Raw genomic sequence first — 27,692 nt, 5'->3', positions numbered from 1 at the left:
AATGTCCACAGGTGAATGGGTGCCAACAATGAAAGCTGGTATGGAGATTGTGACTGGCATCAGAATGGGCCCGCCATTGCTACCCCTGAAGCCAATTTCTGAAGAGGCAAAAAAGAGAATCGAGGGCAAACTGAGGAGCCTCAACCTAGTCAAATAGATTAGAAAATGTATCAAGCAGAATATTTTTATATGATACGAAGAAAACGGTTGATGGCTAAATGAAACCTAATATGCAATATGAATGAATATGAACTCTTAATGATGAAAGAATAGAACATCTGAATTCGGAAAATACTGTATGAGGCCTCCGCACAACAGTAGACGTCTTTTGACTGATGATAGTGATGATGTTGAATATCTAATTAGGTACCTATACTTTAGACTATATGAATAAAGAAATAATTAGTACTTAGACTGAAATATAAAATATATACTTCTTTTAAACAAATGTTGTTTACTTTATTTTAACCCTCACTCGTCCATTCGGCCAAAATTCAGTCTCTTGAGGTCCTCCATAAGCTGGTTCTTCTTTTGGTCATCGATACTGGCTAGAGGCCGACGAGGTGGCCCCACCTGGATTCCGGTTATCATCGGCATTGCCGCTTTCATGGTTGGTAGAAACTCCCCTGAAATTGTGAAAAATACTTTGGTTAATACAAGTTAATATTTGCATGCGTAGTTCGTTGAAGAATAATATCAGAAAAAAGAAACAAAAAAATACTTTGTTCTAAGTTCTCTTTATCAATTATCTTTATTTATTTCATATAGAAGTCGCCTCAACAGGAGGTGCGACAGTTCATGGCTCTTCTATGGAAATTATTAAGAAATCCCCCCGGGGTGATGGGGCTATGAATTTAACCACACCTCTCGGGGGTGTTCTAGAAGTCGACTGTGGGAGATGGATTTTATTGTGTATAAAATAGAATAGTTATTATTAGAAAACTGATAAGAAAATTCATCACCTTGAGAAGATATAGCAGTAACCAAAGCATTAAGTTTTTCCTGCAGAGCCTTGGCTTTCACGACTTCGCCACTTTTCACGGCATCGATCACCGCTCTCACTAGCCTAGGGAACATGTTTGTCACCGTGGCTATGCTGGAATCGTGGCCGAGTAAAACTGGTGGAGCCACAAGCTGTAAAAAAATAGTCAACATTTTGGTGATGGTGGAGTAAAATAATTGTTATAATAAATAAATGAATAAAATAGTTGTAGCAAATGTCAGGTTACTACATTTCATTGAAGAGTTCAGTAGGCGCCTTGATCAGCAGGTACGGAGTGTTATAATTATGAGAAAAATATTTAGGATCCATTTACAATCCTTAATTTGGTAGTATATGTCAGGTCAGGACTTTGTGCTCCGAATGATCATTTCTCATATTTTTACTTATCATAATTTTGTTTCATTATTATCAATAGTACTACTATCACTGTTCATAATAATAATTTAGTCGAAAATTTTTAATCATAAATTCTATACAAATATTTAATAACATTCATTATTTTGTGTTTAAGAAAATCATTCATCATAAAATTATTTAAAAAGTTTTGGGGAAGTTCTATGAAAAACTTGTGCCATTTATAGAAGCGCGCTTGAAGCTTTTACAGTGACATATACAATTTACATTAAAAATTCGTTTCTGGTTCGCTCACGGTCAACCTAACTCGCTCCTCCTCGCTACGCTCGTCGTCGCACCTAACTGGACTGTCACATGTGATGTCTGTTCTGTTAACAATAATATAACGATAAATTATATTACTCGCAATCGTTATGATCAATAAGTATATAAACATAAACATTAGTATAAAACGTATTTATGATGAATGACATTATGAACATAAGTCATTCGAAATTACGATAGTTATTAACATAAAATTGTTATAAATAATGATCGTTATAATGTAAAATTGTATGAGAAACATTTTCGGACTACCAAAAATCTATATAACTATTTTATATGAACTTTGGCGCACCCGGTCAGGACACACTAAACCCCTATCCCCTATGACTAAGACTATTGTAGACTAGTATTAAAACCTAATTGAGTGCCCAAAACAAGAGCCCCGAACTCACGGCTTTGGGCCATATTAAGTATTGAGCTAAGATTTCCTAATGATGTTCAATACCACGACCAGAAACAATGGAATTAAGAGTACTTGCATATATACTAAGTTAAAGTTAAACTTACGTGATTTCCATTAAATATTCTCTGGTCTTCTCCCAGTTGATCAGACACTTGTAGTGCCACTCCTAAATCTGCCTTCATTCCCTTGAAGTTGGGGATCCTTGCTGAAGCCAATTTAAAGAATGCTGGCATGTTTACTGCAAGAGGAATCATTATTAATGCATTGGTATGATAAATCCTGATATATCTCTCATACCGTAAGTAAGTATATGTTGACCGGTTCTGGGTTTTTAGCACAGTGTGTAATGTATCAAGTGCGCTAATTAGGTATTTCAGTTTTCTTTCTTGTAGTGTCGTCATAAATTATTTTAGTAGTAGCACCTATATGTACTGTTTAGTGTGCCTGTGCCCTTATTCATTCTTACGTCAACTCCACTGCAATACACTCATCATATCGAAGTGATGGTAAGTAGTTTCAGAGAGGGGCTGCATAATCAAAATTACCAGGTCTTTTACGGTCTTCAGACAATATATCTCTGGCTGGAAGTCATGATTTAGGGTGCAGTATTTGCACTGTCTTACCATCAACTCCGCTCATCATTGGGAAGTGGTAGTACAGCAGTGGTAGAGAAGGTGCAGCACTAGAGACAGCATGAAGGTAGTCTACCAGGTGTTCTACGGTTTTCGGCTTGTAGTATATCTCTGGGAGCGTCATTATGGCGTCTGCTTTCAGCTGCTCGGCGTATTGTGCCTTTAAAAGTGGAAAAAAACGTTAAACTTTAACACTAACTAACTAACTTTAACCTAGTATTTTTGATAGTGCTGTGTCAATATGGTGAAATGAAAGACCACACAAGATACATAAAACATACTTATTTAGTTGGGATTTGGACGGATCCAGATTAGCACTCAGTGGGAAGGGTCACGGTGAAACTTTAGGGTTAGTCTATTCTCCTGGTGAGGAAAGGAGGGGGATCAAGTGGCCAAATGGTAGGTGCAGCCTTGAGTAGGTTTATAACAGCTCATGCCAAAAGTTAATTTAGCTTTTATTCTTCAGCATTATAAAGTCGAATGATGAATATTGAAGTCCAATTTTAGTTGATTTAAAGGGCCCAATTAGACGGTACGAGAACTCGCATACGAGTTTTATTACATTGCGGTATTTGATGGCTGTGCAAAATTGTATGTAACCTCAACAGCCCGCAATGTAACTAAAATCGCATGCGAGTTCACACGCCGTCTAAATCAGGCATAATGCGGACACGGACAGTCTCTCACCATCTTGATGACATCAGGCATGGGTACTCCGCCGACTTGCATGATGATCTTCATGCCGTCTGGTCTGGCCTTCACCCAGGCTTCTAGAAGAGCCCGGCGCTCGTCCAAGCTCAGTGTGATGGATTCACCGGTTGTGCCGCCCACTAGTGGGAAGAGAGTATAATGTCATAGTGGTTGGAATATTTAGGCTAGTTTCCTACTAATCAAATCCGCTTCTTTTTAAGAACTGTCAAAACGATTTGCTAATATGGAATTAGGTACTATGAAATACTGAGGAGTGACGTCACGGTCAATTAATTACTTTTTCTACTCTCGAACTGTTTTCGTCATTTACAGGGTCGTGCATCTTTAAAACCCTACATAAAAGTCTATTCCCCAAAGCCAGCGTCCGCCGACTTTCCGCGCATGCGCTCAGTATCGAAAAAACTGAAAACGCATTGTTTGGCTCTGTAACCATGGCAACGCATTGTTATAACAATACTGCGTGCGTGCGCGGGAAGGCTTTGGGCAGCTGAGCGGACAGTGTAAACCTTTGCGTCAAAATACAGGAAACAGTGTGAATTTCGCGAAAGTTATTCAAGAAAACTATTAAAAACTAAGTGCATGGTCGTAGAAAAAGTATTGTATGCAACGGTGTTTAACTGAGTCAAAAAATACTCGTGGCGTCTTAATAACAATTTTCGGTTTCGCCTCAAATTGTTACCCACGCCACTCGTCTTTTTTGACCTCCTTTAAACGCCTGTTTCATTAATACTACTCTCTGACGTATTAAATAGAAATTATGTTTAAACATACCCACTGTCCATATTTAGACAAATAAATGGTCTTGACTTTGACTTTTGACTTTTGAAATTTTATAATCTGATGAAAATTAGGTAATTACGACCGATCGCCGTCGCCACTCACTCAACGGTATGCAACTTAGATGAGTACCTACAATCTACATGTCATTATTTTATAGATTAGCAAATGAGCGAATTAACATTACTAGTTCTTTTGGTTTCAAGATCAGGTTTATTCAACCTTTTATACAGTCAACAACGTTATGACAATCTGTAAGTATAAATAGCAAATGATCCATACCCAGTATTCCTTGGACACCATTCTCGTGTAAGTATTTGAAGTATTCGGGTATGAGTGAGAAGTTGACACATCCCGCATCGTCGAACGGAGTGAACACTGGCGCTATGACTCCCTTGATGTCAAAGGAAACCTGAACAGGTTACAAGTAAAGTATTAAAGATAAGATAAGATAATCGTTTATTGAAAAACAAGGTTACAAAGTTGTTTACATATAAGTACATGGGATCACATGGCACCCTGGTGGGGTATGGCAATTATTAATACTATTTAAAGTAAATAAGGAAAACCTGTCAACGCTGTCATGTCAAGCGGCTGCCAAATTTTTTTTCCGATTAAATTCAAATTTAAAATTTGTGTGTGTTTGTAAATACCATGAAAAGTCGTCAGAAAATTGCGTTCTAATCTTACTCTTAACATTGAAGTCGAATCGGTAGGTGGCCGATCCGATCACAAGTACTCAAGCGAAGACGGCTTCAAGCTGACACATTTGTGCAATGTGGCGAGGGGTCCGCGCAGATCCTGTGCTCCGTGCCGCAGTCAAGGTCAAGGCAACGACGAAGACTGCCCACCAGCGTAGCCGCAGTGGCACGGTGAGGTAGAGTCAGCTGGTGATTGGAGCGCCTCGCCTCTCAGTTCTGTTCTACGTACGGTGTGTGTGTGTGTTTATTTGGGTAATCCCGTATTGTGAAAGACATCTACCGTGTACAACTTTTTTAAATAATTGTCCCATTTACTTTTATGTTTAATTGATTATTATTGTCAAATGTAGTTATTTAATAATTTTACTTAGAACATTGTGTGTTTTTGTTTGGTCAAATTGTGTATATACATGTTTTTAATTTATTCTTATGACACACAATAATATTATTATAGAGCTCTACATACATTGTAATCATGAGTGCCTCCTCTTCTTTGTCGGTGTGCCCCTATTGCCCTAATTCAACCAAAACATTTAACCCTCATGGCCTAAAAGTTCATATAGGGCTTAAGCATAAGGAAGTGGCCCGGGAGTATCCCCTCACCCTCCGTCATTTACTTCGCAGCAGGCTGGTGCGGATAGTCCTGGTGTGGGATTGGCTGATCTAGCCACTCTAAAATGTTCTGTGCGGATATTGCGCCATATTCCAAGGGAGCACGGAATGTGGCAGCGGAGAAATTGTGTCACATCATTGACAGATGTATTAGGTCCAACAGCACAACTGAGTGGTTTCAGTTACTTTCGTATGCCTACTCCGCTTTTAAAGTGCCGGGAGAAGAAGGTTCGGGCAATTTAACCACGAAAGTTAAGCGCAATGTCGAATCCGCATGCGCCAGTTGTGGTGTAGGGGAGTTTTCGGAGACGGGGGCCACGAGGCCGCCCTCTGTTCTTAAGACGGTTGAGTGTAAAGTGTTTGAGGGAGACCTTACGGGTGCAGTGCGGGTGCTTATGTCGGATGATGGGCTGGCACCGCCGAGCGCGGAGACTCTTTCCATCTTGCAGTCGAAGCATCCAGTCCCGTCTCGGCCTTTAGTTTTCCCTCAAGAGCCAGACAGGTCGTTCACTGCCTTAACGGTAAGCCCAGAAGACGTAGCGCAAGCTTTGGCATCGTTTAATAACAGTTCAGCTGCCGGTGTGGATGGAATCCGTCCAGTTCATTTGAAGGAGCTTGTGTCTGCCTCTGCGGGCGAGAGTGGAGGTCGCTTGCTGGAGTGCCTAGCAAAGTTATGCAACTTTTTGCTTAGTGGACAGCTAAACCCAGAAGTTTGCCCCTATATTTATGGAGCGTCGTTGTGCGCTCTTTCGAAAAAAGATGGCGGGCTAAGGCCAATCGCAATCGGTAGCACATTTCGCCGATTAGTGGCTAAACTGGGGTGTCGAGCGGTGCGAGACGAGATGGCGGCATATATGCGACCTTTCCAGTTAGGTTTTGGAACTAGACTTGGTTGTGAGGCTGCCATACATGCGACTCGAGCGTTCACACAGGATCCTAGAAATAAAGAATCTGTTCTAGTAAAGCTCGACGTAAAAAATGCCTTTAACTCGGTTGAGCGTGATATTTTGTTGTCAGAAGTCAGGGAGAAGGTGCCTTCTTTATATCCCTTCCTGTTCCAAGTTTATTCCGCCCCATCCAATCTTTTTTACAACGGCTCCCTTGTCCTTTCCCAGGTAGGCGCGCAGCAGGGGGATCCTTTGGGTCCGTTGGTCTTCAGCCTGGCTATACAGAAAGTCATCTCTGGGCTAGCTTCGCCGTTAAACATTTGGTACCTGGATGATGGCACGCTCGGGGGCAAGCCGAACGAAGTGGAGCAGGACCTGCGTAATCTTCTGCCACTTTTTCGGGATCTGGGTTTAGAAGTAAACCCTGAAAAATGTGAGTTTTTTCCCTGCAGTGTAGAGTCCCGTGTTTCTTTCCCTGTGTTCAGTAGTTTGCTTCCTGGACTCAAGGAAGTGTCGGCTCACTCTTTATCTTTGCTGGGCTCTCCAATTTGTTCAGAGGCTGTTCCTGAAGCCTTTAATAAGAGAAGGCAGCTTCTTATGATGGCTGCGGAAAGATTAAAAGATCTTCCGGCACACGTAGCACTGGTTCTTTTGCGGGTTTGTTTTGCTGTGCCTAAAATTATTTATTTTCTGCGCACCGTACCAACCTGGTTGCACCCAGTTCACATCGACTCCTTTGACGGTGTATTGAAGGAATCGGTGGAACGTTTGTTAAATGTCTCCCTAAATCCAGATCAGTGGGCTCTAGCGTCCTTGCCCATACGGAAGGGTGGATTGGGTATACGACGTGCTCGGGATATTAGTCTGCCGGCCTTCTTAGCATCGTCAGAGGGGGTCGTGGGTCTTGTTACTAAAATACTATCTTTGAATGACGACAGAGCCACGATTCCTTTCGCGTCTGATGCTGTGGCGGCCTGGCAGACTTTAAACCCAAATACATCGTTGCCGGATAAACCGCACATACAACGGATGTGGGATGAAATAGGTGTGAGACGGGTTTTTGATAGCCTGCTGGAAAATGCTGTAGGTGCAGATAAGGCGAGACTTTTGGCTGTTGCAAGGCCTGAAGCTGGTGCATGGCTACAAGCACTACCCTCTCCGCACATAGGTACTCTTCTCGACAACGACTCAATGCGGGTGGCTGTCGCTCTTCGCCTGGGCTGCGATGTTTGCGAACCTCATAAATGCATCTGCGGCTCTATGGTGGAGAGTAATGGCCATCATGCGTTGAGTTGTTGTCGGTGTATGGGGAGGTTTCCACGGCACCATGCCCTTAATGACATTATTAGGAGAGCACTTGTGTCGGCAAATGTGCCGTGCATGTTAGAACCTCCAGGCCTCAGCCGGTCCGATGGAAAAAGGCCAGACGGGCTGACACTCGTACCGTGGGAGAAGGGTAAGTGCCTACTCTGGGACGCTACGTGTGTCAGCACGTTTGCCGCCTCGCACATCGGCCGGACAGTCCGGACTGCTGGAGCAGCGGCTGAACTAGCAGCATCACGGAAGCGCGACAAATATTCGGCGCTGCTGTCGCGCTATCTATTTGTCCCGTTGGCAGTGGAGACGTCGGGGTGTTGGTGTGCGGAGGGGAGAGCCTTTTTGATCGAATTGGGGCGGCGGCTCAGCGAGAGAGGCCATGACCCTCGTTCCGGGTCTTTTCTGATGCAAAGGCTGTCTATCGCAATTCAGCGTGGGAACGCATCGAGTGTGATGGGCACCTTTGCATCTGAGAGGGCTCGGAACGAGTTTTGTGAATAGAATTTAGTTTTATAGTCATGTTAGTTTTAATAGAGTAGTATTATATTAATTAGTATTTTTAAGTTAGTTTTACATGTACCGATGACTTTTGAATAAATGCTTTTATTCGACCCCATATCGGATGAAGGATGGATGTCAAAGTCAAAGATCAAAGATGGCGCCTTTAATATATGTATGTATAAGACTGCATCCGATCGGTACTACATCCGATATCGGATCGGGTAAAGTGAAAACGCACCTATGCTTTTTTATGAGATAGGCCTTTACGGGGTCAAACGAATTTTGGTCACGATGCCAGATGGGACACGCTGACAACACTGATTGTCGCATGTGTGGCGAAGAGGAAGAGACCGTCAGACATCTAATGTGTGAATGTCACGCCCTCGCCAGACAAATAATGAAGAACTTTGGAGCAGGCTACCTGGTACCAAAGGACTTCAGAGGTTACCCATGAGCCTCATCATCCGATACGAGGAGATGGTCGAGAAGCTCCTGAATAGCTGAAGGATCTTAGGATCGTAGGGGGTAATTGCACAAAAGATCCCGATGGGTCGAAGTGTATCCGTAAGGGCCCCCGCAGATTTAAGATAAGATAGGAGGCAAACGAACAGACAGGTCGCCGGTAAGCGTTCACTGCCGCCCATGGACACCTGAAAGTCCTGAAACACCAGAAGTGTTGGAGGCGCCTTGCCGGCCTTCAAGGTGGGTGTAATGGGCTTAAAGTGCAATGAAATTCTTTTCATCCGAAATTACGAGTATGATAAAAAGATATGAAACACCACAAATATTTTTTTGGCAAGATGGTAAAAGAAAATGATACAACCACACTACAGAACCCCAAATTATGAATGAAATAAATTACCAATTTACCAGTATATGAAGCGGGATCGACTGAGTAACATGTAATTATTTGGTGTAATGTATTAGAGCAAGGTAGCTGGATTACATTACCAAACAGCAAAGTTTTGCAACGCACTGTGTGTCTATATTATTCTATAAAAATGACGAAAACAATATATATTTTTTCACCTATACTCGTATTACGAATTGATCATCTGATCAAGGTGAAGACTTTTTATAGGTATTTGTTTATGAACCCTGCTTAAGTTAATCGTCGCATAATTGATGTGTGGCTACCTTTAAGAAATAGAATATCTTACCATTTTACTGCAAATTATATTAACAATTATAGCACAACTGATCTGGCACAATGTCAACAGAAAACTGGTGAAAATAGAATTGAGTCCGCATTATATTCATATATTAAATTACTTAAAACCTGATACGTTAAGCTAGGGTTGCCAAAGACAGGATTGCTCCATTAAATACCTATTAGCCTAGCCGAAGTAAGTGTGCCGTGCCGCGTTTAAACATGCAGTGAAAGAAAATTAACCGATAATTCGAGTGTACCCAGAGTGTACCGCCTGTTTCCAGCTCAAGCGGTTGTCACTTTGGTTAGCTATAAGGCTGTAATTGCGAACATCGAAATTCGTAAATTAGGCGTATCTTTCTCTGTCACTGTAATTACGCCTTTGTTGGTGTAAAAGAGCAAGATGCTTGCTTGCAATATACGAGCTTTAGCGTTGGCGGTATATTTGAACTAAATTATGAAACGGTACGTCACTGAAAACTGCGCGTACAATAGGACTTTCTTTAAAAATAAATAAATAAAATAAATATTATAGGACATTCTTACACAGATTGACTGAGGCCCACGGTAAGCTCAAGAAGGCTTGTGTTGTGGGTACCTACTCAGACAACGATATATTTAATATATAAATACTTATATACATAGAAAACATCCATGACTCAGGAACAAATATCTGTGCTCATCACACAAATAAATGTCCTTACCGGGATTCGAACCCGGGACCGCGGCGCAGCAGGCAGGGTCACTACCGACTGCGCCAGACCGGTCGTCAAATCTTTAGGTACCTAAGTACCTAACCCTCTTTAGCGGCTTAAAGCCTGATGGCGTCCACTAGGCTCGCTGAGTTGAGCCTCGTTAATTCGCTTTCTGCATTTCTTATGAGACTGCGTCTATTAAGGAGGAATCGAGCCGCGTCGATTCGCATTCAAAACGTATGGGAACTCGATGCGACGCGGCTCGACCCCGCCATAGTGGACGCTAGGCTTAACAATTTGAGTATGGATTCGAAAGGACTTGAGAGCTACGAGTACCTATTTAATATACATATAATATTAAGCAATGTAGAGAATATCGAACAGCAAGTTTACTAAGCAATTAAAATTTGAATGGATACTTAACGGGAATGATTTTAATTTCTATATTTTGATATTTATAGGAAGTTTGACTCCATCAGGATTGACCTCAACGGATAAATTATAAAAAAAGGTATATCTTGAAAAAATCTATTTTTTTTTAAATGACGTTAGATTCTAAATGGGCCAGCCCTCCGTACTCTGCGGTCTGGTCTAAATGGATTTCTCTAATGACCGGCAGTGCATTCATTTAAAATATCCAGAAATGACTAGTTTATTAATATGCACCCAATTTATTATTACAAAACATTATACAAAAAAATTGTAAGTAACTTACCTACTTACCTAGACTGACCAGAAACACAGTATAATAAAGAGTACTATCGTACAGTATGGCCACTCCCGCTCCCCGCTGAAAGTACCGCCCACCCCCTCTCGGTTACCTCACAGTTACCACCTGTCAAAAACGCGACCAGTCGACCTGTTATATTTCACTCATACAAGCATAGTACGCGTTCACCTTTACGAGCTTAGACTGTGAGCTAGGAACGCGCCTCTTTCATATATTTGATCGCCAGTGTCCGAGGTGTGCCAGAAATGTATGATTAACAGGAGGGCGCTGTTATTCTGATATATAGGATGACAGTTCAGTATAGTATGAAGAAAATAGTTCTAATGAAATTCCGCAAGATGGCGCGTAGTCATAATGTCACTACTTTTAAAAAAACTTGTATCTTCGTCTGTCAATGAAAAGAAAATTGTAGTAAGTATATGTATGGAATGCATATAGACTTACTGCGCTTTAACTTTGAGGAACAGCGATACGAGATTTTTTAAAAGTAGTGACGATATTTTTGGTCAGGCTTTAAGAGCGTGTAATGTAACAGGGTGGCTAGCCGAATGGCACAATCGCTCACGAAACGCTCACGAAACGAAGCGCTAGTAGATATCTATCTCTATCGCGCTTGCGTATTGGCGCGACAGAGCCAGCGGCGTATCGCTTTCGTTTGGCGTCGGAGAAATGCCATTCGGCTACGGGGCCTGGCCCTTTGTGCAGAAATACAAGAGTCGTAGAATGATGAATTTGAACTTAATCTATTGATTTCTACAATAATGTATCGGTTCTTGTTTAATAACATCGTCCACTATCTTACTTGAATAATATGTACCTACTTCAAAACAGATTAAGGTTGACTGTGCGGTGAGGGCTCAAGCACATCTCGGACACTGGCGATAAAATATATGAAAGAGGCGCGTTCCTACGCACACAGTCTTAGCTCGTGTAGGTGCACGCGTACCATACGTGTATGGCTGAGATAAGATAAGACAGGTTGACTGGTAGCGTTTTTGACAGGCGGTAACTGTGAGGTAACCGAGAGCGCAGTTTCAGCAGGGAGCGGGAGTGGCCATACTGTACGTACTCTTTATTAGGCACTGGTCCCACCGCGAGCTAGTAAGCTAAACATAGAAGTTCATAGAACCTGAACATAATGGTGTCTAGTTCAAAAATAGGGCACATGAGATATCTAAGTAAGTAGTGGAGGTGTGTCTTTTTAAATCTCTATGTTTACGATAGTACTTATCAAATACTCTATTACCTTACCTGAGTTCAAACTATTGCTCTACTTTATGTTAAATTTGATGAATTATAAACTTTATTAGCAGACCATTGTATAAACTTTATTTATTTGTAAATAAGTTAAATAACAATAATAAGTGGGTGACAAAAAGTTGCCAAAGAGACAGACACTATGATTCATAGACATAATATTAATTGTACCTAACTCTATGCTGTGAATTTTAATAACCTATAATGAAAATTACAATGTGTCATCGTATTAGCACTTGACATTAACAGAATTACGATACACTTTTACAGTATTTAGTTGAGATTTATTTTTATTTTTACAAGACTATTGCCATAATTTTTTATCTATAAGTCTATAAATATACCCATGTTGACGCTTATGAAAAGATGATAAACTAGTGAGATAATGGATAACTTGCAAATTCACTTCAAATAATAATATGTGGAAAGTTTACAAATCAAGGTTGTACTAACGCTTATTCTGCTTTAAACAATATTCATTGCCGCAAATACAGGAGCGCTTTATCTCAAGCAGCTCGATAATAAATCAATGTATGTGAAACAGTTTCCCAGTTATAAATAAGTCGTTATAATAGGTCAAGCGCTTCGAATAACTGCGTTCATGCCAAGAAGACTTCAGTCCGCGTTTCAGCTTTGCGAACACAACACACGTGCGACCGACATTCTAAAAAAAATCGCGAAATTGATAAAACCACACTTGGCAGCGTTGGAAAGTGAAATGCAACCCACCAATGGCAACCCGCTAAATGGGGACGCGCGAAAAAGTGTGAATCAAAATGGCGGGTCAGAAATTCGCGGGTTTAACCCGAAAGTTGCTGCTAAAGTTCAAAAAGCGAGAAGTTTTATGGAGATGACGGTATCTACGAATCCTGTTAAAAGTCTCAGTAGGAATGATAGAAGAGTTCTTGTTATTTACACTGGTGGTACTATTGGAATGGTCAAAAACAGGGACGGCGGTAAGTTTTCTTGTTAAATGACTAATTACATATAGTGCGATAGGGACGGCCAGATGTTTTATCATTTATCGCGCGACCATACTAAATTTATAACCTACCAGTTTTTAAATAGGTATTAATAGTTGTTATAAGAATTTACTTTAAAACTTAGCTCGTTAAAATGTGTCCGTGAATGTAGTCGCAGCTGGTTTCGCTAGTTTTGGCCAATTAAATCAAAACAGTACGAATATAAAAGTAAACCTGGTTGAACCAGTTACTGAACATAATTATACAAAAACCGGCCAAGAGCGTGTCGGGCCACGCTCCGTAGGGTTTTTCTCAAAAACTACTGAACCTATCAAGTTCAAAACAATTTTCCTAGAAAGTCTTTATAAAGTTCTACTTTTGTGATTTTTTCATATTTTTTAAACATATGGTTCAAAAGTTAGGGGACGCACTTTTTTTTCCTTTAGGAGCGATTATTTCCGAAAATATAAATATTATCAAAAAACGATCTTAGCAAACCCTTATTCATTTTTAAATACCTATCCAACAATATATCACACGTCAGGGTTGGAATAAAAAAAAAATCAGCCCCCACTTTACATGTAAGGGGGGTACCCTAATAAAACATTTTTTTCCATTTTTATTTTTGCACTTCGTCGGCGTTATTCATATACATACTGATACCAAATTTAAGCTTTCTAGTGCTAACGGTTACTGAGATTATCCGCGGACGGACGGACGGACGGACGGGCGGACGGACGGACGGACGGACGGACGGACGGACGGACGGACGGACGGACGGACAGACAGACATGGCGAAACTATAAGGGTTCCTAGTTGACTACGGAACCCTAAAAATGTAATCAAGAACACTATCAAAGATCCTTGAGTAAATGTTATTGTCGCGATGATTTGGCAGTCTGTTCTTATTTATATGTAACACTTTCGAAACCGGGCTCTACGCGGCGCTACGACATTTTCGCTACATACGGGTTTCCCCATGTAATCGGCTACGCTTCTACGAGCGGTGTACCCGACAGTCGGGTTCTTGGTAGCGAAAGTGTTAAGTTTGTTGTAACTATTCATGAGGTTTTAACGTTAAAATACGGGTTTGTATTCAAGTTATCTCTTTCTATCGCTCTTCCGTGTAAGTGCAACAGAGATAGATAGACCTACGATATTCTTCGAAGTATGAACAATTAGCCACTTGTCTACCTAATATCTATCGCAATGTTAAACAATAAACGTAAAATTTATTTTCAGAGGGTGGCTAGCCGAATGGCACAAACGCTCACGAAACGCTCACGAAACGAAGCGCTAGTAGATATCTATCTCTATCGCGCTTGCGTATTGGCGCGACAGAGCCAGCGGCGTATCGCTTTCGTTTGGCGTCGGAGAAATGCCATTCGGCTACGGGGCCTGTACAGATGGTGTTTTTTATACGCACTAGTGCGAGAAGTGGTTCATTATATGCCAGGTCGAAACTTCGGAGGCTCATCTGTACTGAAAAACGTCGTACGATACACGTGCGAAAAGGAAATTCGTAACTCGTGACGATTTAAAACACTCCCTTCGGTCGTGTTTTAATTTAACGTCACTCGTTTCGAACTTCCTTTTTTACGCACTTGTATCGTAATGTACTATTTTATAACTTACCCGTGTATAATTTGTTAACACCTTCAACTTAGGACATTGGTTTTCACTCAAAAAGGCAGAGGTGGCAAATGCCATTAAAAGAAAAGAATACTGCAATACGTATCATTTTCAGATTACAATAACTGTTCCAGTTGAGATCCCACAAAGTACTAAGATTTCTTGGCTATAAAACTAAATAGGTAGGAATCTTACCCAAGGTTAAAGGTCAAAATCGTGATAACATTTTTAGTAAACAATAATTTGAAATATGCTTAATTATATGCCTACGTATAGTTACTGTAAAGCCAAATTAGCTTTGAACATTTTAAGTGAAAATTTGTAATTGATAACTAAAATTTGTAAAATATATGGAAGGAAAAGCCTTTCTTGGTTTGTAATCTAATTTGATTCTATTCGAGTTAGTTTATAAAGTTATCATACACTATTCATCTTCCATAGTTTTGATAATCTCTAAGGTCTTGAACTTTGAAGCAGTTAATAATAACAAGCAGACAATTAATAAAATTCCATTGCAATTGACGCGTGTTGGCGTGTAATACTCGTACAATATAAACAATATGGGTAATGATACTAATGCTATTCATTAATTCTTTTCTTTAATGGCATAAACAACACTTAGCCCCTTTGTAAAACAAATAACTAATACCTTACACTTTTATAGTCATCGTATACCTTCTGACTTGAAAGCTTTGTTCACAGTCCTAATACCACAAAAAGCAGCGTTTGAGAACCTGATCCGAGGATATCCACAACTACACGACCATGCCTTCTGGAGAAGCAGGTTGTCCGAGCCGGGTTTTGACACGTCTTTCCTTGTTTTACCACGTAAGTGAGAAAGGGATAACTATGTTCATTTTATTGCATTCATGCTCTGCTGATTTTTTAACTGTCGTCTCCTCTTCTTTTAAGTATTTTTACATTTTAGAAATGTATGTAAGTCTATTCTAGCTTTTGCCTTTATGTTCTATTTTGGGCTTCTAATAGGTATCGTCATTAATTCCCAGACATTTCTGGTTTCTCTCCCTACTATGTCCAATCCACTAGCATCTGGCATCATGGCAGCCATAATTAATGCTAAATATGTAGTTTTTGTCTTTTATCTGCCGCCAAATCCAAAGGAATGCTTTATTTTTTAACTTACCTCAGTGTGTACTATATTTTATACATTCTCTTCTTCTTACGAATTTTGGATCATGGACATGAATAGACTAAAAGTAGAGATTTTAAATATTTTATTATTACCTAACAGAGGCAAAGGATCAGGACTCTCGGATATTCTATAAAATACTGGAGTACGACACTCTCTTGGACTCCTCAAACATGACAGAAGCCCAATGGATACAAATAGCAGAAAGTGTTATGGTGAGTAAAAACTATTTTCTTAAAATATTTCCATTATATATATATTTTTTTATTGATTTTAGGTTCCAGAAAAAAATGTAAATATGTACGTACATCAATCTTGTCAAGGTAAAGGTTTGACGATCAAACATAGTGGGAGTGCTAATATTAGCTCGGAACTCAAATGGTTAACACACCCAACTTAAATACTCTACTTTACATTTCTAATCCGAAGTAAAAAAAAACTACCTCGGCTAAAATGAGGGAGTCTTAAAATTCCTAAATATTAGCCTGAGTGAGAAATTAAGAGTTATCGTTGAAAGCAAAGGGCTCCATAGGTGCATTCCATGGCTCTTTTCTTTCCGAATATTTAGATGCTTTATTATACGTACTGGATAATTGTTTGCTATTATTGATTCTTTGGAAACCTATCCTCATTTTTTTACACATGTCTACTTTCCGTTACAGAAATACTACGAGGAATATGATGGATTTATAGTACTCCACGGCACAGACACTATGTCTTACACTGCGTCGGCTTTGTCTTTCATGTTCGAGAACATTGGCAAATGTGTTGTCATTACCGGCTCTCAGGTAATATTGGTTCTTTTTTAATTCCATGTGGCCAGTAAGCATACGAACCACCTCATGGTAAAGAGTCGTCCTAGCTTATGTGCGAATGCAAATATTGTAACGCATTTTTACAATAAATCAGTAAGGGTTGGCGTTAAAAGTTATGGAAAAATGATTGAAGATATTAAGTAGGAGAATTTCCATTCCAATTTTTCCGATACGAAAAAATTTGAAGTTTTCGAATTATTGTACATGGAGATTTCCAATCAAAATCCGATGGAAATATAGTAAGTACTCATTGTAAAGCCCGCAAAAATGATAAAGATTGATGTCTGATGCAACGATGTAAAAAAGTTTTGATTGGCAATCGATATACTAATACTTGTTAATGTATTGTCTACATTCAACATATTATCAAATTAGCGTAAAGAATGTATCAAGTTCTTTCATTTGCACTTCACGCCAAGTTCAAAGTAGTTTCCTTAATAAAATATTTATTTTGTTTTGCTTGAATGAACAGATACCGATCTTCGAGCCTCGCAGCGACGGATCTGACAACTTTGTCTCATCGTTGCTTATAGCTGGGAGCTTGAATATACCTGAGGTTACCGTGTACTTTGGGGGCAAACTCTTCAGAGGGAACAGGTTGGCATTATAAACTCGCATCTACTTTAACGACATATGAGGGCGCCGGGCTTCGCCCGACACTTTAAATTAGAGGGCGCCCAAGGCGCCCGGCTTAGTACCGCGCGCGACGAGCTAATTGAGAAGGTAAAATAGGTATTAGTTGAGAGAGTAAAAAAATTGCAACATTTAGCGCGTGTGAAGAAGATTCGAAGTTCCTCTCATACACGCGCTTTCCATTCCATTCCCTAAGTGTGCTTACACCCATTTTCGGAAAGGCGGTAGCTATAAGCGCTTCTAAAACACCAGTTTATAATCGCCCTTTACTCTCTAAAACTTTGGTGCTAAAATGCTATTTTGTACTATAAGTAAACGTTTGCTTTCAACTTCACTGTTTGTAAAATTATTTCCGTAAATTATTTTTAGAGTCCGCAAGATCTCAGCCTACAATCTCTTCGCCTTTGACTCCCCCAACTGTCCTCCCCTGGTCGAGGTGGGGATTGATATAGAGTTCAACAAGAAAGCTATATTTAAGCCAACAACTATAGAGAAGTGTCAGCTGCATGCCAAGTTGTGCAGAAACGTGGGGCTGTTGAGGATATTCCCTAGTATCAGCTCTTCAGTCATCAAAGCTTTCTGTCAGCCTCCTATTGAGGGTAAGTAAGAAAGCGGAATTTTCAATTTTTAGAATGCTTTAGGGACATCACCTGTTAAATATGCATTTAGACGTTCTCAGTATTCATATCAGGCGACATGATAATACATAGAAGCATGCGAATCTTTAATTTGTCTCTAGCCAGATGTTGTTTATCTTAAAGTTTAAAAATATTAGACATTATTATTTTCGAAATACGAAAAGTTGTTATAAGAGCTACAGAAAGGTCTTCCTCAAGGTTCGGTCTTGGCTCCTTTCTTCTTTAATATCTATACTCGTTAGAACTATTAAGAAATGGGACATACTCTGTAAGCTGTTGTCTTTGCTCACACAAACTAAGAACTTCGAAACTTGGAATATGTTCGTAAGATATAGTACCTAGCTGCAGAATATCACGACAATGAAAAATAATGTACATATTATATGCTCGGGTAGATTATTTTTCACTGCAGGTTACTAGCAATTTATTTAAATAGATATTTCCTGGCTGTACTAAAACAAAATATGTATATTTCACAGGAGTAGTAATAGAGAGCTATGGTGCCGGAAATATTCCTTCAAATCGCCAAGACCTGTTCAATGAAATACAGGATGCCGTGAAACGCGGTGTGATCTTCGTCAATATAACCCAGTGTACTACGGGTTCAGTGGCGTCGCCCCTTTATGAGACTGGCAGGGTGTGTAAAGTTTCGTTCATTCCATTCCTACCAGCTTCTGTGAATCAAACAAGGTGCACTACACATAAATAGATTAGGTCTAAAAGTCTTATTATAGTAAATTGACAGGCATTTATGAACTTGGCCATTAGACCTATTCAATAATATCGAAAATCCTCAAACAGTACGAGATTTTGGAAAGGATTCGTATAAAAATCAGTCACTCAATGTTGAAGACTGTGATCATGGTCACACACCAGTCAGGTCAGAAGCATTGCTTGTCTAACAGTAAGGGTCTGAAGGCCTTGAGTCTTGCGATTTTCGAGCTTGTGTCCATCTAGCGCGAAATCTAAGTATGGACACTATGGAATTGCGTGACTCAACTTATAACTACTAACACGGATTAAGATTAATCTTCAGACCACCGATGTTTCCTGGATCTAATCGCGAAAATCGCTTTATTAGTTACATCTCATAAACTTTGTTCTACTAAAGTAATAATCTACATATATTTCGAATTAAGTTTTTAGTTACTGGATAGATACATTAGTAAAATTGACTGTTTTCTATTATAGGTCTTGTCTACTTGTGGAGTTGTATCCGGGTACGACATGACGCCAGAAGCAGCTCTGACCAAGTTATCCTACGTGCTATCTAAGACTGAACTTACTTATAAGGAGAAAACTGAGGTAATCTATCTATTTTTGGATAGCTAAGTATTTTAGGATACTTTTAATATGTAGAGGTAGATAGACAGGTAACAGAAAATTCCAGACATAATTTATTTGCCTCGTGAATACAATATTAGCTCGTGACAATCGCTTGCGCTACTACCACAGACCTATCATGTCGCTTACAAATGAAATCTTATCAAATAATCATCCTACAAATGAAAAAACGTGACCATTTTTGATGACAGGCAGCGGCCGCTAGCGGCCTTACTCAATTTAAGTTAACGTATTAATCGGACCTTTCAGTACAAATACCTAGGTACTTTTATTGTATTTAGAAGATACAGTAGGTGATATCCGTTTCGATTAAATAGTTAGAAAAGCAAATTATTCATGTTTACTATACATAATTTCTGAATTTAATACTCCCAATGACACTTGACATTGTTCCAGTTTTGGTCTCACTTTTGATATTCAACAGTTCTTCTTTGTCATCCTACTTCTATGGCTACTGGCGGGAGTGTACAAGTTTCTAATAGGGTGGCAACGCGCTTGTGACACTGTTTGAGTTGCAGGCGTCCATAGGTTACGGTGACCGCTTTACATCAGGCGGGCCGTATGCTTGTTTGCCACCGACGTAGTATAAAATAAAATACTACAATATCTCTATTCAGCGTTTGTGATTGGCATGTTGGCTATGCGCGTCCAGTACCGATAGCTACTTGACAAATGTAAATTCTTTACCTATGCACTGTGCGCTGGCGGCACATTACCACACTAGTTAAGTTAGGTAATGATCCCATTACGCAATTATGACAAAAATTTAATGACCATGTACTCTAAAACGTCGTATGATACACGTGCGAAGAGGGAAGGGAGTTCGGTCGTGTTTTAATTCACTCGTTTCGAATTCCTTTTTTCCGTACTTATAGCGTAATGTACTCTTTAAACTTGGTTAAGAGCGTCAAAAAGCGTGCGCAATTTGCTTTTGCTATAGGTAGTATAGACATAATTCACTGGCATGCAAGATACTGATTAGCATAATAATCTATTATTTTCCTATCACTCTTGTTTATGATCTGTGAGTTGGAAGGTATAGTTTATCTTTTAATATGACTTTGTTCACGATTTACGATGTGGTAACTTTCGCCAATAAACATGTAATTATTCTTTGTCAGGAAGGTTGGTTTTTTATGTTCATTCCATCGACGTGACATGATTGTCAATTAAATAATTTAATTGATTATTTATGAATATTATGTTAAATACTTAGGCCTTTTAGTCGCCTAATAAAATGTCTATTTAGGACAACAAATTTTCTGTAGGTTGCAAATTTTGTAATCTTTTATTAGTCATGTAGGTAATTTTTTCATTACCCTCAAGTGGTGTAAGGAGCCTTGAGGGTACACTTTGAGGACCGGTTTGGCTCAGTCGGTAGTGACCGTGCCTGCTAAGCCGTGGTCCTGGTTGTGGTATGGGTTCGAACCCCGGTAAGGGCATTTATTTGTGTGATGAGCACATATATTTGTTCCTGAGTCATGGACGTTTTCTGAGTACCCACAACACAATCCTTCTTGAGCTTACCGTGGGGCTCAGTCAATCTGCGTGAGAATGTCCTAAATATTTATTATTTATTTTGTTTATATTTATTTGAATGCCTAAAGGTACCGACTAAATAACCTAATGTTTTCATTTCAGTTGATGTCAACCAATATACGGGGTGAATTGACCAACACGTCATCAATAGCCATTGAGGTAATAAAACACTATTTAAAACATATTAAGACCGATATAGGTCGATAAGTCAACGTGTTGTCATTAAGATTGACTGTAGGAAACTTCCAGCGTCGCTGTTTAAGTGTTTATTATTAGTTTCATGGCTATTTTATTTCCAGTGTGTTTTTACTCAGATTCTTTTACTAGCCCCGATGCATAATTATGTTTTCGTCTAGTCAGACCATTTTTTGAGGTTCTCCTGTTTGTACAAAAATAATGTCTTAGTTCAAAAATCATTAATGTTTAATGCTAATATTAATCTAGTTTATTTTTTATGGCAGTATTGTAAAATAACTAATTCTAAACTGCTTTAGGAGAGGAGAACGTGATTAAGACAACATTTTTTTAAAGTATTTTTTTTTACAATATGAGTCACATGCAATTTTATTTTACAATCAAATTAAACTGTGTTATAGTAATTTTAGAATTCTGATTACTGTGACGTGATATACCTATATATTATGTGTAAACGTTATTAGAATAAACAAAATATTTCTGTATTACTAGACGAACTCTTTTGCATCGGGGCTAGTATGTCATAACTTAGTGTAAGGCCAGGTGCCGTAGCCGAATGGCATTTCTGCCACGCGAAACGATAACGAAACGCTGCGAAAGGTAGTCTGGCTCTAATCGTCTGGGTCGTAATCGTCGCGTCAATACGCAAGAGCAATTTCGATATTTAAGTATACGGTGAATTGCCAATTTTCAAATAAGAGCGTATGAAATTAAGAATCTCGTTTTCAATTATAGATTTTATATGCTTAATTGTCGTCACAAAACTGACAGCGAGTTAATTTTTGTAACAACTTTTGCTAATTGGGGGTACCCAAATTCTGAAAATGCCCATAAATGCCTATATTTTTAACGAAAAAACCGAATCAAACGAACGGTAGTAATAAAAATTTGCTACCTTAATAAGAGAGAGTGGTAAACAGCATCTTATTAAAAATTCTTCTTAAAAATCTATCTAATCTTATTAAAAAGTTTTTTTGTAGATTTTGTCCATCATTGGTGTTATGATGGATAAAATCAACAAAAACCGACTTTTTAATAAGATCTCTAGATAGTAAATAGATTATAGTGACGTATTATCAACACGAGTAACCTTTACGAGTACGACGTAAATATTTGTTGATTCAGTGTAAGCAAACATCCCTGTACGTATATGCAACTAAAAATAAACTTTGTATGACTACTTTCCGCTAGATTAAAATGTAATGTATGTATGATTTAAATCACTTTTCATGATAAGGGGGCAAATAATTACATGAAATTTAATTTACATAATTAAGTCTGACTAAAATTCTTTGAAAAAGAACAGTAGTCTCATGAATGATATTTTGTTGATAAGGGGATTTATTTCGGCATGTTTCATGTTTTTAATGCTTTCACTATAGACGGTCAACCAAATTTTGGCACTAACAAAAGGAGGCAAATTTGAAAAATGTAGAGTCACCGTCCAATTGTCTTCATAAAACGCGTGCCATCATTGACGTTGGCGGAAACATCGACGAGCCAAACATTGAAAAAGTTGGAGCAAAAGTTTCATTCCCATAGAAAATTTGAATTTCGCTCCATTGCCAAAATTGCCATGATTTGGTTGACCGTCTATAATTAATACTTCTCCTTCTCGCGATATCCGGCTCTTGTAATAATATGGCCAAGAGTATGCCCATTTGTAATAAAAAAAAAAATTCAATAAATGATAGATTTTATATAATAACCTTCTAGCTGTGTGTACAGATGTCATTCGCACAAGTTTATGCAAATATCTAAGTGTTACAAATACATATTTACGTCATAGCATTAATAGCAACCTACTAATGAAATGTACATACATAGTATTATATCGGTATTGGGGGGTCACGCTTATTATTCTCGGAGGTGTGGCGGTAACGTTACAAGTTTTTACGACAATGTGTTAGCGTTCATAACAAACTCCTAAAAAGAGTTTTATTAGGCAAACAAATGTTTGCAAAAACGACGGCAACGACGACTTGCTAACAGGGCAGGGCCCCATTTCTCAAAATTGAAAGTTACAAGTTACAAGCGGACCAACTTGTCTTTCCAACTTGTCAAATTAGACATTGACTACCGCTTGTAAATTGTAACTTGTAACTTCGAGAAGGCCCCTGATCGCATTGCCACAGATTACTTTTATTATAAAATCACCTGCTTTATATTACGATTATTGTGATGAGGATTGACATTAACAATTTCAAAATTTATAAGTTTAGAGGCAGTGATAAAGTTTTTAAAGTTGATTGGTATGAAAAGAACATATTTAATTATTATTTCAGATAATATTAAACATATTATACAGACAATAATATTTCTTCAACACTATAAGTGACCATACTAAATAATTGTGGCGTTCACAATGTTCATACAGAGTGGGGCCTGTTACAAAGGCGAAGAATTGAACTGTAGGCTATTCTCCTTATACTGATCAACATTTGTTCAGTGACTTTTAAAAATTATGAAGTCTTTAAATTTTTAATTTTTCATACAAAATAAATATTAGCTTCAATGTACGCCATTATTGTTGTCATTGACGTTGTCTGTCACACTTTAGACTTAACAGAATTCGCAATACATTACCTCTTAGAAAAAACTTTCAAGGGTGATAAAAATCAAAATACAAGTTATTTTTAAAAGTCGCCGAACAAATGTTGATCAGTATAAGGAGAATAGCCTAGAGTTCAATTCTTCGCCTTTGTTACAGGCCCCACTCTGTATGATAGCACCATAACAACTATAAGATTATGTAAAAATAAGTACAATTTGCTATTTTTATTGTATAATATAATATAACTGATAATAGTGATAACATTTGTAAGGTCACTTAACGCATTAAAGCGAAGTTAGGGTTATCAACAATATATAATTGCGTTGACGATGAGTTGGGGTTCTTAGCAAAAGTATATGAGTACTTAGTACTATCTTAACCGTAAATATGATTAATTTTAGAATCGTACTTATCTAAAAATTTCTACATAGTTATCTGCCTAGAATCTGCTCTCAGTTGAAGCCTTAAAATAGACTGGATTTGTTAAAATCGTACCAATCAAGACCGGTGGCGCTGTCAAAACTATTACAGATGTAGAGCGAAAAGGGTTTTCTTCGTATTTTTCCGGAAACGTTCGTATTTGTCATGCCAGGCCCCGTAGCCGAATGGCATTTCTCCGACGCCAAACGAAAGCGATACGCCGCTCTCTCTGTCGCGCCAATACGCAAGCGCGATAGAGATAGATATCTACTAGCGCTTCGTTTCGTGAGCGTTTCGTGAGCGTTTGTGCCATTCGGCTAGCCACCCAGTTCAGTCAATGTCAGTACATCTTGTATTGAGACTGACTGAAATAGCATGATATGTTCGTACGTTTCCGTAACATTAAGAAGGTAAATCTTTTCGCACTACATCTGGGGGCCGATTTTTGAATCTCACGGCGTTCGAATACAGAAAATTGTCACTAAAAATAATAGGCAATTCACCGTTTTCAACCGGTATTTTAGTGACAGTGAGACTCAAAAATCGGCCCCCTGTACTGTCAACTTATTTCGTACGAATCTACTTACTTACCTAATAGTACCTCTACCTATACTAATCGATTATACGCGCAGCCCAAGACCGCATGTTATGTACAAGTCCACCTATAAGTACCTAAATGACTAAAATGAAATGACTAATGTTGACGGTGCTAAATATATGTTTACTATTCGTCTTAGCATGAAACTACTTTCTACGATATTATAAGTACATAGATTTACTTTTCTAGAGCGCTCTTTAAAGCACTTATTCAAACGAACTTCATTTTATTTTCAGGACAATACTCTAGTGGACGCTCTGGCCGCGAGTCTAAACATTCAGTCTCCCAAGAAGCTGATAGAAGTGACGGAGAAAGTATTTAGTTCTCTTCTTCTGTATGCTATAGAACACGATGATATTCTAGCTGTCAAGAAAATGCTGGGTGAGCTGTACTAGTTTTTTACTTTTTTTTACATTTCATGCTTCAAGACTATTAATGCTGATAAATAAATCCTTTGGTTATCTCGTATAGCGTCGCAATTGCCGGAATTAGATGTTCTCGTATGTACAGTGGCCATCATACATACATATATACTGTACTTGTTAGAACACATAGTCTAGCCTGATTATTAGAGGGGTGTTCAGATATTTGTGAGCACCCTGGCCGCTCTTATAACTATCTTATGGCAATCTTATCTTAAACTTTACGCTGCGTGCGTAATTTCGCTTGAATTTGGTACTTAATTAATACTCATATACCTAGTGAAGCCTTGCAACGTCAAACCGATTAAAAGTAGTTGCAAAATTACTATTAATATAAAATTTGATTATACATATACATTATACAATATGATGATACATGATTTCAGATATGGGTGCAGACGTGAACGCGCAAAACTCTGAAGGCAGGAGCCCTCTTCACGAGGCAATTCTAAAAGGGAAACATACTATAGTAGAATATTTGTTACGGAACGGTGCTAACGTGCATTTAAAAACGAGGCAAGTAATTTCCTCTTTCCATTAATTCCCTTGCACGCTGACAGTTTTTATCAGACGAACCTATTAGACCAAAAAAAAACCTAATTGGTCACGAATTTACGATAAAGTCTACGAAAGACTAGTTTAAGAATTTATAAACCGTGTTTTTATTTAATTCCGTTAACTTTGGCTTATAGTTAGGTCCATTATAGAAAACAGAACACCATAGTTAGTTTTTTATTCTTACCTTTTTTCTGAAATACACCATACACCTGCGATAGATATTACATCAATTGCTGTTAAGAAACGGGCTTTGTGTGTTCGATATGCGATTGACATGTCATAGTTTTGACACTTGCTTAGTGTGAGTTAATTGTAAAGCCAGTTTCTCAATCAGCAATTAAAGTAACATCTATCGCAGGTGTATGGTTTTTGTAGAAAAAAATACAAATTTAAGAAAACTAATTATGTCATTCTGTTTCCTATAATGGACGTAACTATATTCCGAAGTTAACGGAATTCAATAAAAACACGGTGTAGATAAGTTTATGAACTTTGCTCGATCTGACTCTACATACTTTTTTTGAGTATTTTGCAAATCCTACTGACTGCGCCAACTATAAAAATAAATATTATATAATACGTTTGCATTTGACTCGAACGACGCGACGACGTAAAGATGTATTACATTTTTAAAATATATTTAACTATACAACTGTTATTAAGCCTAGCCTTCAAAAATTGTGAAAAACCAATTGAATCCTAGAGAAGTCACTCCTGTAAAAACCAGGATGCCATTTCTTGGAAACTAAAAGGGCTACATACTTCTGTTGTATCTCCAAGAAATAAAAATAAAAATAAAAGATGACCACAACGCATTCACTGACACGGGCCGTGGCCTAGTATGAAGTATCAAACTTGTGGTAGGAATTGAGCTAAAAAATAATAAATAAGTACAGTGGTTAGTCAAAATCATAAAAAGAAACAAATGAAAACGTTTTCTTTCTTCAGATGCGGCGAAACACCTCTAATCACGGCAATCCACCGAGATGACTTATCCCTCATAGACCTGCTCCAGCAATGTGGTGCCCATCTCTCAAGTGTCGACCACAAGTCTGTCTCTGAGCTGCTGTCCTTGGCAGCTAGAACTGGTGCGGTCAACAAGATTGAGGCGCTGAGGAAAGCTGGCGCGGATTTGAATGAATTGGATGAGTTGAAGCAGACGCCACTGCATAAGGTTCATATCCTACATTCTGTCGAGTTTAGATTCTAAGTTGCTGCGTTTAGCAGCTAAAAGTTAAAGGATCAGCAAAATTCTTCTTCTTATCGTGTGAAGGGATCATAAGTTATAAACTAAATAATATTTTGCCAATATCTTGCCACCTCCAACCCTCGGGGGGTAGCTTTTATAAGGACTGCAGGTCTGAACATTGCATCAAGCAGTGGCACCGGGTTGATCAGCAAAATTTAGGCCCAGAGTAAGGATGGTCTGCACCAAGCAGGCATGCATAAGGCAATGACAATGCCTTGTCAAGAGTAGACTATCACAAATCCGACTCAGAGCTGCTTTCTCTAGTGGCTATGTGTGGGACGGTCAGCAAGATCGGTTCTGTTTATAATAGATATTCTCTGGATATTCTCTGGCCAAACTAAGAGAATTACTGCATTATACTATCACGATTACACTTAAGTACTTGATCGTTTGTGTGACCAATATGTTAAATAAATTTTGAATTCTAAGGACTTCATTTATTCCACAGGCGGTTCTCTGTAACTTCCCCTCCATGGTGTCTTACCTGAAACAGCACGGAGCGGACTCGAGCCTGCAAGACCTGCTGGGCTATACAGCTCTGGACTACGCTGTCAAGTTGAACCGGAACGATATCGTTGATGTGCTGAATAAACCTGTGTGAAATGCTCTGGAAGTTTTTTTGAGCCTATGCAACCAAAAAGGTTTAGATAGGTAGATGTGAACCTAAATGTCTATATCATATCGCTCACAAATGACATTCGTATTGTGGCTGTGATATACGGACAAGAGGGATGCGAATTTGTTCCAGTTTTTACCACTTTGGAAAATCAACAAAGGTACAACTTATCTACCTGGTTGTGACCGATAGCACTTCTTGATGCTGTTATCTTTTTTTTAAAGTCAGACTACAAATATTTATAATTCATAGGGATATCTGCACGTAATTAAACGCATCTTTAAACAATCAGTCTTTAATAACAATAAAATAC

The 27,692-nt window shown here is 38.7% G+C and overlaps 2 protein-coding genes across 3 annotated transcripts; one reads left to right on the top strand and one right to left on the bottom strand.

Annotated features, from left to right (window-relative positions):
• Window positions 1-415: 415 nt before the first annotated feature.
• Window positions 416-14,803, bottom strand: LOC125232401 (N-acetylneuraminate lyase-like). Of its 2 annotated transcripts, none has more exons than XM_048138048.1 (7): window positions 14,652-14,803; window positions 4,487-4,616; window positions 3,404-3,546; window positions 2,708-2,876; window positions 2,189-2,322; window positions 963-1,134; window positions 416-626 (listed from the first exon to the last, which is right to left on the bottom strand). In XM_048138048.1, the coding sequence occupies exons 1-7, from the start codon at window positions 14,724-14,726 to the stop codon at window positions 472-474; spliced, it is 978 nt and encodes a 325-aa protein (XP_047994005.1). In that variant the 5' UTR covers window positions 14,727-14,803; the 3' UTR covers window positions 416-471. The 2 variants fall into 2 exon arrangements, with proteins under 2 accessions (XP_047994005.1, XP_047994006.1); XM_048138049.1 differs by lacking the exon at window positions 14,652-14,803 and adding an exon at window positions 9,383-9,469.
• On the top strand, window positions 12,580-27,369 carry LOC125232400 (L-asparaginase). Its single transcript, XM_048138047.1, has 13 exons — window positions 12,580-13,010; window positions 15,351-15,476; window positions 15,901-16,013; window positions 16,461-16,586; window positions 17,086-17,210; window positions 17,616-17,845; window positions 18,364-18,521; window positions 19,076-19,189; window positions 20,870-20,926; window positions 24,771-24,915; window positions 25,343-25,472; window positions 26,463-26,688; window positions 27,212-27,369. The coding sequence occupies exons 1-13, from the start codon at window positions 12,656-12,658 to the stop codon at window positions 27,362-27,364; spliced, it is 2,058 nt and encodes a 685-aa protein (XP_047994004.1). The 5' UTR covers window positions 12,580-12,655; the 3' UTR covers window positions 27,365-27,369.
• The last annotated feature ends 323 nt before the right edge of the window (window positions 27,370-27,692 follow it).

This window comes from Leguminivora glycinivorella, chromosome 13 (genome assembly GCF_023078275.1).
Source record: "Leguminivora glycinivorella isolate SPB_JAAS2020 chromosome 13, LegGlyc_1.1, whole genome shotgun sequence".
Classification (NCBI taxonomy): Eukaryota; Metazoa; Arthropoda; class Insecta; order Lepidoptera; family Tortricidae; genus Leguminivora; species Leguminivora glycinivorella.
The sequence above is the reverse complement of the archived record's forward strand: the minus strand, read 5'-3'. Positions and strand labels throughout refer to the sequence as shown.

What these genes read in the sequence shown, in the direction of transcription:
- LOC125232401 (XM_048138048.1), bottom strand. Translation starts at nt 14,726, where the DNA reads ATGGCATTTGCCACCTCTGCCTTTTTGAGTGAAAACCAATGTCCTAAG. An exon ending in TGTTAACAAATTATACACGG is followed by an intron (nt 4,617 to 14,651) that starts GTAAGTTATAAA and finishes TAACCTGTTCAG; the next exon opens with GTTTCCTTTGACATCAAGGG. An exon ending in TGGTGTCCAAGGAATACTGG is followed by an intron (nt 3,547 to 4,486) that starts GTATGGATCATT and finishes TCTTCCCACTAG; the next exon opens with TGGGCGGCACAACCGGTGAA.
- LOC125232400 (XM_048138047.1), top strand. Translation starts at nt 12,656, where the DNA reads ATGCCAAGAAGACTTCAGTCCGCGTTTCAGCTTTGCGAACACAACACA. An exon ending in AAACTCTTCAGAGGGAACAG is followed by an intron (nt 17,211 to 17,615) that starts GTTGGCATTATA and finishes AATTATTTTTAG; the next exon opens with AGTCCGCAAGATCTCAGCCT. An exon ending in CGTCATCAATAGCCATTGAG is followed by an intron (nt 20,927 to 24,770) that starts GTAATAAAACAC and finishes TTTTATTTTCAG; the next exon opens with GACAATACTCTAGTGGACGC.